Genomic DNA, 18,679 nt, shown 5'->3' with positions numbered 1-18,679 from the left:
TGCATATAATCGATATAATTGGTACTATATAGGTAAAGAAATATATATTTCTCGATTAACACATACTGTAGTTGGCGGTTGCATCCAAGGCTCCCCGTCGATCTGCATAGGAAAAGTCTTTTTGGTTTTTATCAGAACTGAAGAACATTGAGCCAATCGTCGACCACTAGCCCTTAGTCCTGTTCGCACTTGTCCCATATGCAAACAATTTTCTAGACCTATAACCTCTATCAATCCATCTCCAATATCTGAAATAAAATTTGACCCGAATAAATTAAATACTTTTGAATCGATGTGAATCTGAGAATAATTATTTATTATAGTATTGAACGTGTATGGAGATTAAATAGAAACACTTCTATAAAAATTTTGGAAAAAGGAGAAGAAACTATATTATTTGCTTTCCATTTGCATAATTTTAGCACCCAATCGAACACATGGGTGCGCAAAACTTAGAACGCATGTTTCTTGCGAATTAAGCTGATGAACGTCGAGTCTATGGGTTTCGTGCATATAGTGCTTAATAAATTGGAAAGCGACTATTATAAAGTACGTGTGAGCATTATTATAGTATGCATGGCAATGTACATTTCAAGTCTGTGAGCAGAACGAAAAGGCGTCTAGTAATTTTATCATTCTATTCAATAAATCATTTTTCAAGTGATCCAGATGACGATTTTTGAATGCTTGTAAAATGTGAAAAGCAAACATAAAGTCGATGTTTAGGCTACTAATACCTCTGAGACTAGATAATAATGTCCGGGAAAACTATTCCAGCAAACATTGGAACATTTTTTATTCTCACCGAAGAACAAAAAAAGTTTTTGACAGAGATAAGATTAAAATTTGACTCATACTAATCGCCAAAGAAAAATGTAATTTCCGAAATGTTTGTTTTTAAGAGCATTAATTTATAAAAAAGAAAGGCAGTTATTTGGTTTCTTCTTGACAGAATATTTGATGCTTACTTAAATTAACTATATATGACATTTGAGAAATAAAACAACTGATGATATCCAAATGAATTGACCTATGACAATATTTTTTAGACAGTTTGTTGATACGAGTTTTCAATAAAATTGAACCTCAAAATTTTTTTAAGAAGCCCTTAATACCCGAAATCTAATGGGTTAGTCGAGAGTCTCTATAGATCACATTGTGACGTAAAGATAGAAAATAATAGTTGATTTAGAAATGGTTAGGTGGTGAAATAAAGGGATCAACCGAGGCTGAAAATTCCATCAGGTTAATAACGTACATATAACAAAAAACTACTTAATTCACTAAATAAATTAGTTCATATCTCGCGGACAGTTGTAACAAGTTGTTTTAAAAATCTTCTAAATATTCAGAAGGAATCTCGAGACATGCTAAATAAAATGAACGAATGAATTTGCATTACCTTGTATCGCTACACTAAGGTCTACAGAATTAAAACTATTGGTACTCAGTTCCTTTTGTCTCTTTTTAGACTTTTTTCTTCTTGTACTGGAAAGATGCTCTCCCCAAAGATTAGCTCCGCCATGAGTATAAGGAATATTCAATAAAGCTATTCCTTGTAAAGGAGGTCCATTTGCAAGGTCCAGACTTTGATCATCACACTGAAATATCGATATTTGATTACTTTGTTTGATATTTCAATCAAGGTTGAACTGAAGAAGAACTGAAAAATACTAAAATCTTTCGAGTGTTTATGTTTTGGAGGAACTACCAAACATGAACTACATTTAATTGATATTATTTTATATTACGTTAACAAATGAATACTGAAAAATATGATGTGGTACTAATATTGTGGCATACAAAAAAATACTCAGTGTATGAAAGACAAAATAGGCAAAAACGCCTACATTCTCGGAGAATCAAGAATCAAATAATTGCCGACCAATAAGAGCAATAATAAGATAATGTGATAAGAGAGATAATTCGCAAACACTTAGTAATTCGAAGAATTCACGAGAAGAAGAATGAAAACCAATGATAAATAACGATAACAGTTCAAAGACTTGAGAAAAGTTAAAATTGGACTAACTAGAAAGTATATTTGGTATTCAACAAATAGGAATATTTACAACAAACGAAGGGAAACGAATAATAGTTGAAATGAAAAAATTTATCCAAAAATTAGAAATTATGCAACAAGCTAGAAAAACAATATTTGAATTGATGGAAAGATAAAAATTGACGTCTCGACGTTATCAAAAACTATGTATTCATCATCGGGTATATAGAATATAGTAAACAGGAATATTGAGTTTTTAAGTTTTGTAGATTGGTCGTTATAAATAACGTGGAATTTTCAGAGGTTATTTAATTATGAATGGAGGTTCATTTTTGTATACCTATTTATTCATGGGAAATCGGTTCGGCTTGCGATATAAACTAAGTATATATGTTTTTGTTGATAAATTGTCTTGATTTTAGATTTCTTCTGACTGAAAATTATATTTTAAAATATGTGGAGAATTGACGTTTCGACCTATTTTGGTCTTTATCAAAATATTTCCAGATTTGAATATTGAGATTTTAAAAAAAATGATGTTTCCACCTTATATTAAAATAAAATATAATATTAATCAGAAGAATTTTTGATTCAAGGTTTCTTTTAATTGCAAATTTATATCTCTATATTATTTTATAATTTGATAAAGCCAGAAATCGTCAATACTTTATATTTTAAAACAAATTTTATATCAAGAGAGACCTAACATCAAGTCAACTTTACAACTAATTCCATTTGAAAAGTTATTCGACACAAAAGTGGGAACCGGCGATAAAATAAATTAAACAGAAAGATATGAATACTTACAGTAATTTCAATATGTTCGTGAAGATTTTTGCAAGATGCTGAAAATTGTTCTGAAGTAGCGTATTCAAAATACCATAATTTATTTTTCATTCTGCTGTTGAATTTTTCAGGGTTCTTCTCTCGTTCTAGATGAAATTTCACACATATAGCAGCATCCTAAAAACATAATATTTTATTTGCTCATATACGGATTGTAAAAGACAACTAAATTCTTTCTGACATGTATACATACACTATACAGTGCTATAGATAAATTCCTGTAATAATTATACAAAAATTAGTGAAATTTGGAAACTGAAGATTAAGTTTTGTAAAGCTCCTTATAAGTAATAATAAACGTATTCGTCAAAGACGACCTCGGAAGGTTTTGTAGGGAGCGAACCTCTTTCCAAAGATATTGAAAAAAAATTATACTATTATTTGCGTTCAATATTATTTGCGTTAATGACTTCTGCATTTTTTTTTAAAGTAAAGTTGTAATTCGTTTTTTTTAGTTTGACGTTTGTACAATTGTGAAAGTTTTTATACATTCAATAATTTGTGGTTGGTCGATCGTTCAATTGTTTTAGTAGTTCTTTGTATATTTTCAAAATTGTCTTTATCTAAAGGCCACTTGCACCGTAATTTTAATAATGATTTAAATTTAAATACTGACTTAATTCTGTTTTTTGAATAACACGTGTGTTAAGCCAAGTTTAAAAGTCTTTGAACTATCATTAGATTCAACCCCCTTAACTGGTGGCTTAAACTGATATAATTTTCAGCTGTTTCTAACCTATAACTAGGTAATTTTGTGTTGAAAATCAGCAGAAGCAATAATTATCGCTATAGATATTTCACAATATTATTGTCTCTGCTCTCATCAGTATCAAGGCATTCTTCTGGTTTACTGTGTTGAAAGAATTCTAAAAATGGCAACAGTAAAAACTGCAGAAAAGATATATGAAGATGATCTTAATTTTCTGTAGATATGAGATTTCCCAGGAGAGTGTAATAAAGCTGAACATTTTGGACCTTTTTTATAAGGTTTAGACCCTAGAAGCCAACGGTTATTAACATTTTGGAGCAAATTGAGGATAGTCTCTTATCCATTTCACTTCTTCTTCCAGTAGCCATAGATTAAATTTTTTATTATATTTAAATTAAATTTAAATGTTGCTTTCGCTGTAATATCCCATGATCCTTACTAGAGTTCAAATTGTCGTTGACAAGGAAATTATTTGTGAATAATGGGATTTTCCATTGTTTTTGATGTCTATTGCTCTTTGATCCAATATCCTTTACCTTCCCATATCCTTTACCATGAGTAAATAGGAAATTGACTGGTTCCAAATCCCTACTATAATGGTATCTATATTTAAAATCACTGTGTTTTTGAATGATTATATAATTTTCCGAGACAAACAAAAGAGCTGTATTCTCGCAAAACTTGGTGGTTGATCCGTACATGATTCAATATATAGAATAGTGACTCATTCCAAGGAAGTAACTTTTTTATTTTAAAGATTTGAATAAACTCTTCTATTTTTTTGTATTATTTCTCATGATTTTCACTTTTTACCGAGAAGCTATCATTGCCTTGTTCTTTACCATTATTGGATAATTCATAATTTTCGAAAGGAATTATCCTGGAATTTTATTTTACTTTGGACTTTTTTGCTGATGTAACCATATGTAATGACGAGACAATAAAAAAATTAAACAATCAAAAGGAATTGTTATATGAAATAACTATTGAAACGCGTATGAGTATTTTTTAGCAAATAAAAAAATCGATCGATAAGTAGTTTTAATCATTTCCTTTTAATCTATATAAAATTTATTAAATAGTCTACTCTTCTTTACTGGTGACTTGACTGTATGATTGAAGGGTTTCCTAATAAAGTTTGTATTGCATATTTATGTACCATCAAAAACATTAGGGAGGATTATTTTGGGTTAATGCAGTAAAAAATAGAATAAAAAATAAATAAAAAACAAAAAAAATTTGCTGCTGCCTATATTATGTGAGTTTTTAGTTTTTCCTTTTATGTTGGGAGAGCTACTTCTGCTATGCTATTGTTTTGTTGATTTGTACGTTTTCCAATTTTACAATGATATTAATTAGATATATTTTTTCATCTGAAGAAAAATAATCTTACACTTTATGCATTCATTGTATTACGTAAATATAGCTTTTAAGATAGAAAAAAAAAACATGAGAAAATTGCTTGTATAATCTTAAAATTTATGATTTGAAGATAGGTGTTTGTGTCAATTCATTAAATTTTTGAGAAAATTTCCACAGATCGGTGACATAACATAACTTATGATTTGTACCACCTGTTATTTTAAACAATGGCTTAGAGATTATGGTGAAAGTGGGCTTAAGTAACAAAGTAATTTCTAACTCGATTTGGCCATATCGTTTCGAGTTCGGAAACAGTCTCCTTTATAATTTTTTTTAATAAATTGTTTGAATTTTGTTGATTCTTTTATTTTCCGTCAGAATTTCTATTCATTTGTTATTATATTTTGAAATTATTCATTTAGTTTCCATATATGCTTCTTAGGTCATATTTTCCTCAGCTTTGCCAGGTTGGACTGCAGAAAAAAAATTAAAATACCAACAGCTACATCAGTAACAAAGGCAACAAATCTACCACCCTAAACCAACAGTTGAGTAACAACCAACCTGGTCTTTCTAAGATTAGTTTCCTTTTCGTACTTTTTTATTTATAAATACTTGCTTCCTTAAATTCACAGTCAATGTTTTTTTGTTTTTTGTCAACAAATATATTGTTGCAGAAGCTGTTTGTTTTATTTTTTCCAACAATTCATTTATATACGAAGAATAATGTACAAGGATAGTTTTATTTTATTCGGGAGATGCTATTTTTTCACAAGGCGTTTCCATCCCCGTGTTACTATTAGGCAAAAAGCGGTACAAAATATACTTAGTGAAAATTGTCTGCACCATGGACACCATGAATTTTAACATCGAAATTTAAGTCATATTTCGACAAAAAAAAAGAAAATTTTCTTTCGATACTCAGCATCTCCGCAAAAAATCAAATTGCAACTTTAAGCAAAGAAACTTGTGCTAGCCTTTTTATGGGATGCTGAAGGTATAATTTTCCTAGATTACGTACAAAATAAAGCGATAATGTGTTCATTATGCCAATTTAGGTCCAAAATACATAAGATAAGAAAAAAAAATTCCAGATAAAAGTTGCATAGAGTTGTTCTCTTGCATCAGAATAACGTAATCAACCTCAAGTCCGCTATTGCAGCAGCTGCAAACATTGAATCAGGCTTTGATTTTGTTGAGTAATCGTCGTATATGGAGGAATTACCAAATTTTGAGATATTATAATAATAAAATAATTATACTAACACAGTTTTTTTATTTCGAATGTTATGGTAGATGAATATATGTATGTTTGATTCCCTACAACCCACGTTATTGCCTATATGTTTGAAAGTAATATATTTTGGGTTGCATCCAATAAAATCGTTGAAAGTGAGAAAGTCGGTTATTAATAGGGGTTATTAATAGGGGTTATTAATAAACGATTTCGAGTGCGTTTAAATATATCATAAATGGAAATGGAAAAAGTCAAGCACACAAATCTCTAGAAATGGAAAGCGGAAATATATATTAGTAATAATTTAATTACTTTAATTTAATAACTTTCAATGTTAATATTAGTTTATTGAATATTATGTACAAATAGCAATATAATTAGAGTTTTCAATAGATTTTAAGCGAACTGCTCATGAAAGATGAAGTATGTGATATGTTTTAAACAATAATTGAATGAGTTTTGAAAAATCTTATGACTTAATACTGCCTATTTGAGATTTTAGTTGTGTTCTATAGGATTGACGTAATTTAGTTGGATAAACAAGATTTATTTAATATAAATATAACGATTATATGCTCATTTCTAAATGATCTATTGAGGCCGAAATTAGAAAATTTTACGTTTTCAATATTAATTATATTATTAATTGCTAATTTTATACTTACTACTCCAATAGAAAAATAATTATTGATGATATTATAAGGTATTCTCGTATCGGGAATTTTTTGATCTGGATCTGGAGGTGCTGTATCATACAAATCTACCATCCATCTATCGAGCATCACCGAAGACGCTCGAGCGATTTTATGTAACATTTTATGTATCGATTCTCCTTCGTATCCTCCGCCCCATCGAAGGCATCTTGCTAAGTCATTCCCCGTTCCCAAAGGGATAACTGCCACTGCTGGTTGACACTCCAACTCAATTTTATCTACAACACAAAATTTATTAGAGATATTTTTAAACGGAAACTGTGGAGATATAATAGAGTGGAGATACATAAACAGCTATTTTCCTATTTTTACAAAAACGTTCGTAAGGAAACGATATTGTACAGAATTTAAGAAGAGCTCAAGTTTATATATTCACGAGCAAGTAAGACCGAATAGTGACCCTTCAATGCAAAATAGTGTATTTTAATACAAAATATTTGAATATGCGAGTTACCGATGTTTAAAACCTAAAAATAATTACCTCTTATTTTGTTTGAAACGCTTTTCACAAAACCATATGGAGACAGGAAACCAAATTAATGGGTGAGATCCTGGCCAAGTAAATATGGCAATGAGACATTGAATCGTAAGGCCGTCGTTATACTTACAGGCGTTAGGCGTCATGCTACAGACGATGATTAAATTTCGAGGCAGTAGCTACTGCTTCTGGATGAAATATTTACCATTGAGCAATTTTATTATTATTAGACGGCGAAAGAGAAAAAAGAGCAAATATATTGTCCACCCTGTTAACGAAGTACGTCATAAATATGGGGATTATCCTCATCTCTACCGAGATATCAGAATCCGCGTAAGAGATTCTTACAATTTATGCGGATTTGATTTCATTTCAACAAATATCGAAAGAAATTTAGAGTAAAGAAGAACCTGCAAGATGCCAATCTCTTCCGAAGAAAGTTTATATGCAACTATAAGATACGATTTTAGACTTTATTTATTCTAATATAATGAACATTTCCTGCAAGAAAAAATAAAAATAAGCCTTGATTACGTAACTATAAAAAGATAAAATGAGTAGTATCATAGTGTTGCTCAAATCAAGACAATAATATTGATAGTTGTATCCAGTAACAAATTGCATGTCATATTACATTTGCTCATGCTTCTTAAGGGGATCGTTGTCTTCTTTCTGGAACCTTCCTCTTGATTCAAGCATTTCATTAAAAAGTCATTTAAAAATTGTATGCTGCATTATGAACATTTTGTATGCTGTCTTGCCTTTTGTAATCGTGTTTGGACATTGTTGGAAAGCACATATGGTTACACAAAGACATGAAAATGTACTGTCAACGTTGCGTGGCGATGCCTCCTGAATCTGTCATCATCACAGACGCGGGTGAAAGTATAACAACTATATCTAAAAACAATACAAAACAGAGACAGATGACGATGCCTGCCACCTGCCGCCTGTCGTTTGACGCTTGGAAAGACAAAGCCGACTTAGCTTAGTCGAATGTGAACTCGCATATACGTGACGAAAGAAAACTGCAGTCGTTTTATCTTAATATCAGCATCAAAACTTGTCAGCAAATGAACATAATATTAACCAGTTACCGTTTTCCTTTTACACAAACAAAAAATAAAGCTTACACATTACACCTTTTATGGAATTCCAAAACAGTTCCTCTGAAGAAGTCCAGTGTTTCGACTTCATTCTTATTTCTAGGGCTTAATGGTGTACTCAAGTTTCATCTACTATAACATATCTACAATTACCATCTCATTTGAAGATATCCCAGCATTCATTTCAATATTTTGTCAACGAGAAATTGATCAGCATCAGGAAATCGCGTCACCCATTTGCAAATATTGCATATCCCTTTGATGGAAATATATAGTTCAATAACTAGAACCTTACCTACTTTCATTAGACAGACACTGGATACATTCGTGCTCATACGACTTTTTTATTTTATATTATTTCCATATTTGTCCATAGAACAGGGCACTTTTAGGATATGAATTCATAACTTGTCTTTGGTTTTTTAAATAGTATTTCGATTCAAAAAATACTCAAAAATTCTTTCCTCTCCATATTCACCAAACAACGAGAAGATTATAATGCGAATATTTAAACTATCAGATTTTTGTAAAATTTTGACAGATGACATGGCAGAAACAAATAATATAATCACCGTAGTGAAAGTATTGGCAAACTTTGAAAAGATACTGTCTGTTGAACCATTGTTTGATATATTTCAAAAAATGTTTTGCTCTTTATCTTTTATTAAACCAATTTTACCTGCTGTTAAACAGAATCAGTTTTTGGTTCATGCTTACTAAATCTACTTGGCTAACTCCTCATATTGCTTTTTGCCAATTCATCAGATTATTAAACACTATTCTAATATATCTAAACACAAAAACAATATTGCAATGTCAATTATGGTTTCTAAAAATGTGTTAGCTCACCCATAGTTTCTAATACCCATCCTACAGTCCCGTCTCCTCCACAACATACAACTTTGAAATTAGGGACGTCTTTGAACATACTAAGTCCCGCCATAGGACCATTTCCACTTCCTAGTATATGTACTTGTCTCGGATTAAGTATGTATTGGAATTTTCTAAGAATTCTGGAGCCTTGTCGACCTCCAGATTTCGGATTGATAAATACCAAAAGAGGCACGGAATTCGGAGACGTTGTAATTTGAAACGACAAGGCTGGTTGTTTGTTTTGTGATATGGAACCCTACGAAAAAACCCATAATATATAAGAAGCTGACACGATGATATAATTATTGTTAAGGAAAAAATTTGTTACCCAGTTTCAAAATAATATTAAACTGTAGAAAATTCAACATATGATCATCTTCAATTTATTAGTAGTTAAATCATATTTACATAAAGTTTTTATCAGGAGAACTTGAAAACCCTATCAATGATCTTGTATATTGAGAGAAAATTGAACTTCTCCAGATACAGAAACTTGTCTGCTACACACAAATTATCGATACTTGATGTGACTTTATATCCATCCAACCTAACTTAGTTCCTCCTAAGCCAGCAACTATTTGACTATCGTGAAGTTTAGTCAGTTTTTCAACACGCTTCAATAGATTCAAAATTTTAGATTAATTTTCCCTTATTTGGTAACGGTTCAAAATATTGCACACTTATAAGGACCGATGATAATAATTTAATATCATAAATTTGAACCATTGTGTTGCAGGGACCGAGTTGTTAGAGCTTACTTGGTATAATCAGCGGAATTCTCAAACAACAATTACAACGTCCCAAGAGTTGCACACAAAGCGAGTTTAAAACTCGAGAGCTTTCATCACTGTCCCTTTTTGGTTTCGACTCCATATTTTGAAACTTTTGTCGTTATAATTTTATTCATTGAATTAAATTGTCTGACATATCAGCCTCGATATAGTTTTGATATTTCGATTGTGCTGTGTTTTTTGTTATTAGTTTCTTCTATCTCGACACTAGCAGCAAGCATAAAAATACCGATTTTCCTGCCATGAAAAATTAATTCGTCTGCTTGGATGCTTGTAAACATATTGAGTTTTATTTTTGTTATCCATAATGTCAAATATGATTGTTATACTTTGAAACGTTTATAATACACGTCTCATTTTTTGGGCATTACCTATAGTAGGATGAGATAACATGCTGCGAGTTCTGGGAGATGACTTAAATTGTCGCATATAACTCTAGTTCGTACACTACATTCCGAAACCAAAATCTAAAAGAACCAAGAGTTGAATGATAATTTCACTACCCTACAGTCTCGACGCCAAAGAATGCCTCTCGAATAAGGATGTCAGAAAGGATGAAAACGTCTCACGTGTCAGCAGCGTCAAGATCAAGAAATCATAAACGCTGACATATTACAAAATGCAAAGTTCCCATCACACTTCAAGTAAAAGATTAAAGCCTTAATATAGTATAGTTGAATTTGAATTTCAATATTTTAGGTCTTCATCTCTTATCAATACTTATAGAAGTGAAAATATGAAAAATTCGAAAATTTTGAACATCAAATTATATGCACAGAATCAATGTATCTTTAATCTAGATCATTGTCGCTAATAAAGTTGATCTTTCTATTGCCAAAGCGAAGCTAGAATGAAAAGTGATTTTTATATCAAAATGACGGTTCTGTGTGAAACGTTGCCTAATAGCTACTTACAAAACTTTGACAGAGCGGCAACTTTCTATCAACATGTTAAAAACTTTTTTATATTCACAAGAACTCCTCAAATGCTCTGCACCTTCTTCAAACATTGAAAGTAATAATAAAATTATTGATATTAGTAATTTAATTCCTTGTTCCAAATAGCCGTAAAATCCGGTCTTCTGACACAATAAAGACTAACCGCCTGAATTCTCATATAACAGTGTCACTAACTATAAGAATGAAGTTACTCCAAAATTAAAATTTAATAATTAGTGCAACGCTTCGACGAATAACATAACAATTTTTAATACCACATATATGAAATTATAGACTCTATGGCTTATAAAGTCGTTGAAAGATATCTGTTTCGGAAAATCAAAAATCAAATTTTTTCATCTACAATCTCATTTTTCAAGCCGGTGAGAAATAATTTGTGTAATATACATCTATGTGGAATGGGAAACAGGTAAATTTGTTCAAATTTTTCATTATTCAGTTTTGTAAGTTGAAAATTTTTTCACAAAAATAATATTTCAATTCGCCACCGTATTGGAGAAAAATCAATCAAGTATATTATTGATTTTCATAAAATATTCTTTACATTACTATGATTGGTTGCAAACAATTCAATCGTTTATTGAAGGGTGAATATTTTGTGATCATTTTGAATTTCATTACAGCAGTCTATTCTTTTCCCCGAATAAATTACAAGTATGTATTTGAAAAATATAAACCCTATCAGAGTGGTTGATATCGACATATTTCATTAGTATCGAATCTCGCCAATGCGTACTCAATTGAAGAAATAATCATTAAAAATAAGACAAGAATTAGAGGAAGACATAAAAAAAATCGATATTTGCGTCATTATCTGTGCAAGGTAGCTAGTTTACGATCGTTTTATAATAAATGTTTATTAATAGTCAAGTAGGGGAATTCCACATACTTGAAAAGCACCTCTTTTCACTGACGTGAATATGAGCAGAAGAGAGGCCGAGATTAAAGCCTTAAAACATGGCACCTTCGTAATTTTTCAGACCACTAAATATTGTATTTGTATCCTTCAGATCCTTCAGATGGTAACTTAAATAAGCGGATCCAGACTGGGAGGTAGATAAATATCCTTCAAACGTTTAACAGTTTATTATAGTAAGTATCTCTCATTTGTTATTTCTAAAAAGTATTCTGTTTAAAATACAACGTCAAAAAATATTTGGTACCCTCATTAATAATAATAAAAACGATTATATGTTGTTTGTGCTTTTGTTTTCATAAACTTCACAGAATAGAAGTGGATTTTGAAATTATCGATAGTTTTCAACAAAAAGTGTGGTGTTAAATATCAATCATCTGTAAACAGTACCAAGAATAATTTATTGATGAAATCATTGTGGTATCTCCTATCATTAAGTTTGTTATAAGTAACGAAAATCAGTTTAAATGAATACTGCTGGGTAATGATGAATGTATGAAAAACAATCGACCAGAAAAAATTCACGCACTATAGCGAACTCCTATGGGAAACGGTAATAACGCTAATATTTATCTGTTAACCTCCAACCTTCTTCAGAAGAGTAGCTAAAGCAATTGGTATGAACAAAAGCAGTATACGTGAGATTATGAAAACATATTAAAATCACTCTTATGGAATTCATTTCCAGATCACTGATTTCTCCAAATGATGTTATTTTGACAATATGTTGTTTCTAAATATGAATATTTTGGAGTGACAGAGGCTGATTCCAGAATAATGATATACAATTAGCAGGAATCACAATATCATTGCATAAAATGCCTATCTTCTTCGAAATAAATCCACACTGTAATCATTTTCACGTCGGATATCTATTTTCTTCACTGTCCATATTTCCATCCCATAGTACTGAACAGCCAATACCTTTAACTCCAGACTCCAGACACATTTCCATGAATGGATTTCTTGCCTTCTCCCTCTATGCATATTTTCATTTAACAGAGCTTTCGTTGTTCCTATTTTTACATATTCCAAGTTTATCCTCCCAAAGATCCAAACGTCAGCTCATCAATCTACAAATTTTCAATGTTTTGTGTTTTTATTTGATATTACCATGACCTTTATATGAATTAGTTTTACTGAGAGGTCATACGCTACATTCTACTGCTTGAAATAAATCTGTAACTATTCTGGAGTTTCTACCAACAAGAACCTATCATCAGTATATATTGTTTTTATCTTTATACCATCTATTCTACCTTAAGCTGATTTTATCTTCTGAGTTTAGATTGAACAGAACCTATAAAATCCCTGTCTGACTTATTTTTCTACATTAATGTCACTAGATACGCTCTGTTCTACTATGTAGTAGATAATGCCATGTTTCTCTCTTAAAAGAAATCTATTAATTTGCATCTTCTCTAATTCCTATTTTCTAGACTAAATCCTGCTACTTGTTTACCGCATTACCCTTTTTCTATTTTTAAATCAAAGACACCCATTTTTTGTGACATCTCGCAACTAAATAGTTTGTAAAACTGGCTCTGGTCCGTTGTAGAAAAGTTCAAATTCTATTTTATCTGCTATAGCGATTTGCATTTGACTAATTTTATACTGTTTGGTCTATATTTAAAAGAATATAAAGATCTAGAAAGAAAAAAAAATTGGTACACATCGTGTGATTTTATCGTTCACTACTGCAGCTACTCCATTTTTTTGTTGAGTGTTGTCCCGGGAATAATATATCATTCCGCAGGTATTTTGAAATTGTCTGGTATCGGGCTCGTTTATCATTTATTGAGAGGTATGGTGCATTTTTCCTGGGTGCTCAAATATGCTTCTTACATTTCAGGTGCCGATTCTTTCTCAGTGTTTGTTTATTTTTATAGGGTTCTCGCAGTATAGGGATTAAAGAAAGCCCATATTTTTCACTTATTCTCTCCTATCAAATCTTGGCTTTCATTTATCCATGATCAATAATTTTTTTCGTTTTAATTTTCGTTGCTTAGATTATTATTTATTATAGATACTTTTTAGAACAATGGTTTCCCTCCTGTATCTCATTCACTTGATTCATCAATTCATCCTCCTTAGCGATTTCTCACCCTCAAGATATAAAGTTGCTCTATTTCATCATAAGCTTTAGCCCTATAAGTTCACTCCTGCAGTTTATTAGTAGTCACTTCCTCGTTAGTTTTCTTTCTGAATATTCTCAGTGGAAGGGGCGTTATCTTTTGAATCACTTTTTTTGTAGCCATCCCAAATATCGAGAAATACGCATTCATTCAAAGCAATCTTTCTTTTAAAATTAGTAATATACTTACTATGTTGTTAAAGTTGTGGAGGAATATAAATTAATGTATGTTCAGTATGTATATATATATAAGTCTAACTCACATTATCATGTCCGTATTTAGATCCTCGTTTCTGTACGGATCTCTGTCGATCTAAAACAATGGGATAAATGGAGACTGGGGGTAAAATATGGACGGCATGCTCTCCAAGTCCACATTCAGCTTTCACTTGTGAAACGCATTTATTGTGTAACTGAAAATGAAATAATTTGTATAAAGATATAATTATTCATTACTACTGCATATCCGTGAAGTTAGAATATAAGAAAATTATTTAAATATGACCTTATAAGTTTTCAGTACATAGAAAAACAATTGACTTGATGCAGGAAAAGGAATTGTGGCACGGCGCATTTGTATGATAGAAATATAAAGCCAATGGCTAAATTTTAGGTTTATACTCTCGTATATCGTTTCGCAAATGTTTCTGTATCCCAATCTTCTGAATTTGTTCACTTTTGGTCACTTTTATCCATTCTTGAAGTCGAAAGACATCTTGAGTTTTCTCCATCTTCAATAATATAGGAGCCCAAGAGAATATTTTGAAATTCACACTAAAGTGTCAGATAAAAATAATGAACAAAACCTGAAATCCTTCACAGTACCTCTATTCTCTATTATCTAAGTTACATGAATAGTATTTCCTTCCAATGTTCACAATATAAACAATATTACTAAAAAGAACACAAACACATTCGTATTTTACCGGGTATCCCACGAAGTCGTAATTGGTATGGTTACATGCAATAAAAGCGGAGATGCCGAAGCAGCAACCGAAGGAAATGTTGATCGTTTCTTGTTTCGATATTCACGGAATCGTTTATCGTGAATATGATCCCGTCAGCCAAACAAGGATTGGATAGTTCTATTTTATGTCCTGATGCAGCTTTTGTCGACGAATATTGAGCATTTGGTAGCTACTTTATCAGGTCAGATCGTCATTTTTTAGGTCATGGTATCCAGTAATTTTTTGAAAGTCTAACTAGTCCTTCCACATTTTATCACATTATTTCTATTCTTATCTATGAGATGGGGTAAAAACCATGGATAACTCCTTTCTATCAAAGATCACTTCCAGAAACATATTTTTCTTTACAAAAGCTGAATATTAAATGTCTCAAGTAAACTTATTCATTTAAAATCTTATTATTCACTTCGATGTTCGTTCCCGAATACAGTTGTTTATTTTCAAAGTACATTAATCATTATTTTGAAATACTTACAGTTATTTGACACCACCTACAATGTAATCCAGTAATGCCAGCTTTCACTGGTTTTCTACATCTAGCGCATTTTCCATGACAATTTCCTTCCACCCAGTGATGCTGTAGCGTTTGGCAAGATTTTTTGCTCTTTACATATGTTGCTATACAACTTGCCGGGGCACGAGCTACACATCGTTCATGGACGGTGTACTTGCAAACTAAAAATTGAAAATGAAAATGTAACCGACTAGCTGATGGCTATCCCAGTATCCACAATCCATCACTGTTATGAGAAATGAAAGAAACGTTTCTAAGTATCCGTAGTTATTTAAGGAATTATTTTGAAGAAGACAACATTCAATTATAAGTCTACTGGAATAACACTCATTGAAAATATCAGATCCATCACTCAATTTCCACACCGCCATTAGTATTTATAAGAGATTAATAATGTTTTCTAAATTGTATATACAGAGCGAGTTCCAAGTATGGAACGTATCAGTTATCCCTAAAACGAGTAACTCGATTCAGGTGTATTGGAAAATAACCCATATTATAGTGGTATTGTAATTTTCTCCAAGTTTTCGTTTTTTTTTTTTAGAAAGTAAAGCAAAGCATAGAAATCGACAAGACATCTGTGACAACTTTAATAATATATATCCTAACCGAAGTCCTCTTATTAGGTTACCTAACCAAAAAGAAATCTTTAGATTTGTTTTTTATGTTATAATATTATTCATCCTCAAATACCTTATGAATATACAGAGAGCTTGATTTTTCCCAAACATCCATAATTAAAATTTCACCTTATAGTAAATATCATACATACAAAATAATGTAGGTAAAATCTACACGTTCTATTTTTTTTTTCAAATTAGGTCATGTTATCAGAAGAGACCACTGTACTCGCTTTTATTATCTTGTTTGTATGTAACGGAATTTTCAAAATTCATTTCCGAGCATTTCAACACGTCGGATTAATTTGAAATTTTGCATACTTATTAAGGCCCAATGGCAATATAAAAATTTATATACTCGTTCCATAACCCTTGCCAGAATAGCATGTCACGGAATCTGCACTTTAGTCTTCAAATAATCAGGTAAAAAATTTTATGCACTATCGATGACATTCCTCTGATGCCATAAATTCGTACTATTATCCTTATGAGGATCAAAGGTTTCCTTCTGAAGACGTGACCTGGGTAACGTTGTTCTTTTTACCGGCGGCAAACATTGATAGCTAAATAAATAAATATTCATTGTTGGAAGACGGCGTATATACAAGGCTATACATTTTGACAAATCAAATTGAAGGAATTCAAGGACTCAACGTTTTCTTGGTCTTTAATTTGTATTTATTGCTTGCAAATCTAATTTTCGCCCTGCTAGATGCAACTAAGACTACTACTACCTATAACAGAGAGAGTAGTAGTACACATGTCAGGATGGTAACAAAATTGTTTCTAATTAGTATTCAACTGATTCAAGTACTAAGGGAGGAATATAGTTTATCACTTATTTTGGAAACTTTATATTTAATATTAATATTAATATTAACATTTTTCACTCATATTTCATAAAATATATTACCTGTTGTGGTTTTGGTCAACTATTACTGAACATTAACATTGGCAAAAAAGGTTTTAATTCTTCATTGCCATATGTAGACCAAGCTTTTTGTTCTAATGTAGTAGGAATGATTATACATTTCATCCATTTAGATAATTGGCTGATCTTTCTCACGTTATTGTTTTATCCTTCATAAAAATTTGACTTTTCTTACCACCTATTCTTCCTAACCCTCCCGTGTAAGTGTAAGTAAGACAAGGTGCTAATTTTGCTTTCACACTAGGTTTGTTTACCACTACACAGGATAAAGAATTTCAATATTTTTAGCATGCTGTACTATACTATTCTTTTGTATATTCGCCCAAGAAATTAATCTCACCATGTTATCCCTCTAATGCCATGAATTTCATTACATTATACACTATCTAACGACATTATGCAGTCAACGTTTTATTTGTCTCAGTAGATGTAAATTTATCAAATAATATGAAAATTCTGACAGAGAACTTCGGATTATGTTAGGAGCGCGAGGATCGGTTTATGTTCGATATGTTCTAGATTACTTTTAAGCCTAAACAAATAATCTCAGAGCGCAGATGATATTTACATAAGTGATAACTTACGGTCCTAAAACGGTGTAGGATAAAGAGCTTCCTATCTAAAAATTTACTGGCAGGGTCTCATATAACGTTTAAGTATTAGACAAAATGATTAGATCGCAAAATGATTTCAAAACTGATTTTCCTAAATTAATGAATAAATTTTTCTTCATGAACGATTTCTGCATTTCGAAATGAAACTAGTAGTTATGATGTTCAATATTGAGCTCTTCATGATTTTAAGCCGGTTACAATTTATTGTGAGTTATTTTATTCTCATTTTACACTTACACTAGACTTTTGTTTGAGATTCCTATCAAGATAAAAGTTATCGGATTCATTTTTCCAAGAAAAAAAAGGATTTAAAATCAAAAACAAATACAAAATTCATTTGTAATAAGAAATTTCATTACATTTACAGAAAAATGAAAAATTTTACAATGTAAATACCAGCATAATATCAGTTATTTCTGTTCATTACATGAAAATTAACAATTTTGAAATACGGTATGGTGCAATCGACAGAGTAAGAGTTGAGTAGACAATGTGAACAGAGTTCTCAAAATTTTTCAAAGCTTTAACTTGAAAAAAATATTTTTCTGTTTTCCCAAAATTTTCTGTTAAAAAATTGATGTTAACCTCTCTCGTAAACTATAAAAGGGTAGGCTTTCAAATACCACATAATATGGAAAATATTTATGTATGTATCAAGGCACTAAAGTCGTACTGACGAGGCTGGAGATTAGTTGCCGAGACGTTTAGCCCAGGCAACTTATCAGGAGTGACAAAACGAGACTTAATAGAACAGGTTGAATTATTCGTAATGTTGAAAGGTTGTAAGCTGGTTGACATGTATTCGGCTGTTGTCGAACATGAAACGGATGTCACTTCAATGCCTAGACGCTAAAAAGCAATTTCACTGCCGATTTGTACAAACCAATCTCTACTGCCGATTTCGAA

General features: G+C 31.2%; 1 protein-coding gene across 7 annotated transcripts in view; it reads right to left on the bottom strand.

The window, feature by feature from the left end:
* Window positions 1-18,679, bottom strand: part of LOC130442593 (diacylglycerol kinase 1) — a 358,993-nt gene that overhangs the window by 11,772 nt on the left and 328,542 nt on the right. For all 7 annotated transcript variants that reach the window (XM_056776853.1, XM_056776857.1, XM_056776852.1 and 4 more), the window contains 7 exons: window positions 15,570-15,769; window positions 14,390-14,539; window positions 9,303-9,582; window positions 6,822-7,087; window positions 2,810-2,965; window positions 1,403-1,601; window positions 67-248 (listed from right to left, as the gene is read on the bottom strand). In XM_056776853.1, coding sequence (XP_056632831.1) covers window positions 67-248; window positions 1,403-1,601; window positions 2,810-2,965; window positions 6,822-7,087; window positions 9,303-9,582; window positions 14,390-14,539; window positions 15,570-15,769 — 1,433 coding nt within the window. The remainder of the gene's footprint in view (window positions 1-66; window positions 249-1,402; window positions 1,602-2,809; window positions 2,966-6,821; window positions 7,088-9,302; window positions 9,583-14,389; window positions 14,540-15,569; window positions 15,770-18,679) is intronic.

The sequence above is a fragment of the Diorhabda sublineata genome, chromosome 4 (assembly GCF_026230105.1).
Source record: "Diorhabda sublineata isolate icDioSubl1.1 chromosome 4, icDioSubl1.1, whole genome shotgun sequence".
NCBI lineage: Eukaryota > Metazoa > Arthropoda > Insecta > Coleoptera > Chrysomelidae > Diorhabda > Diorhabda sublineata.
Note: the sequence above shows the minus strand (reverse complement) of the source record. Positions and strands in the feature narration are given on the sequence as shown.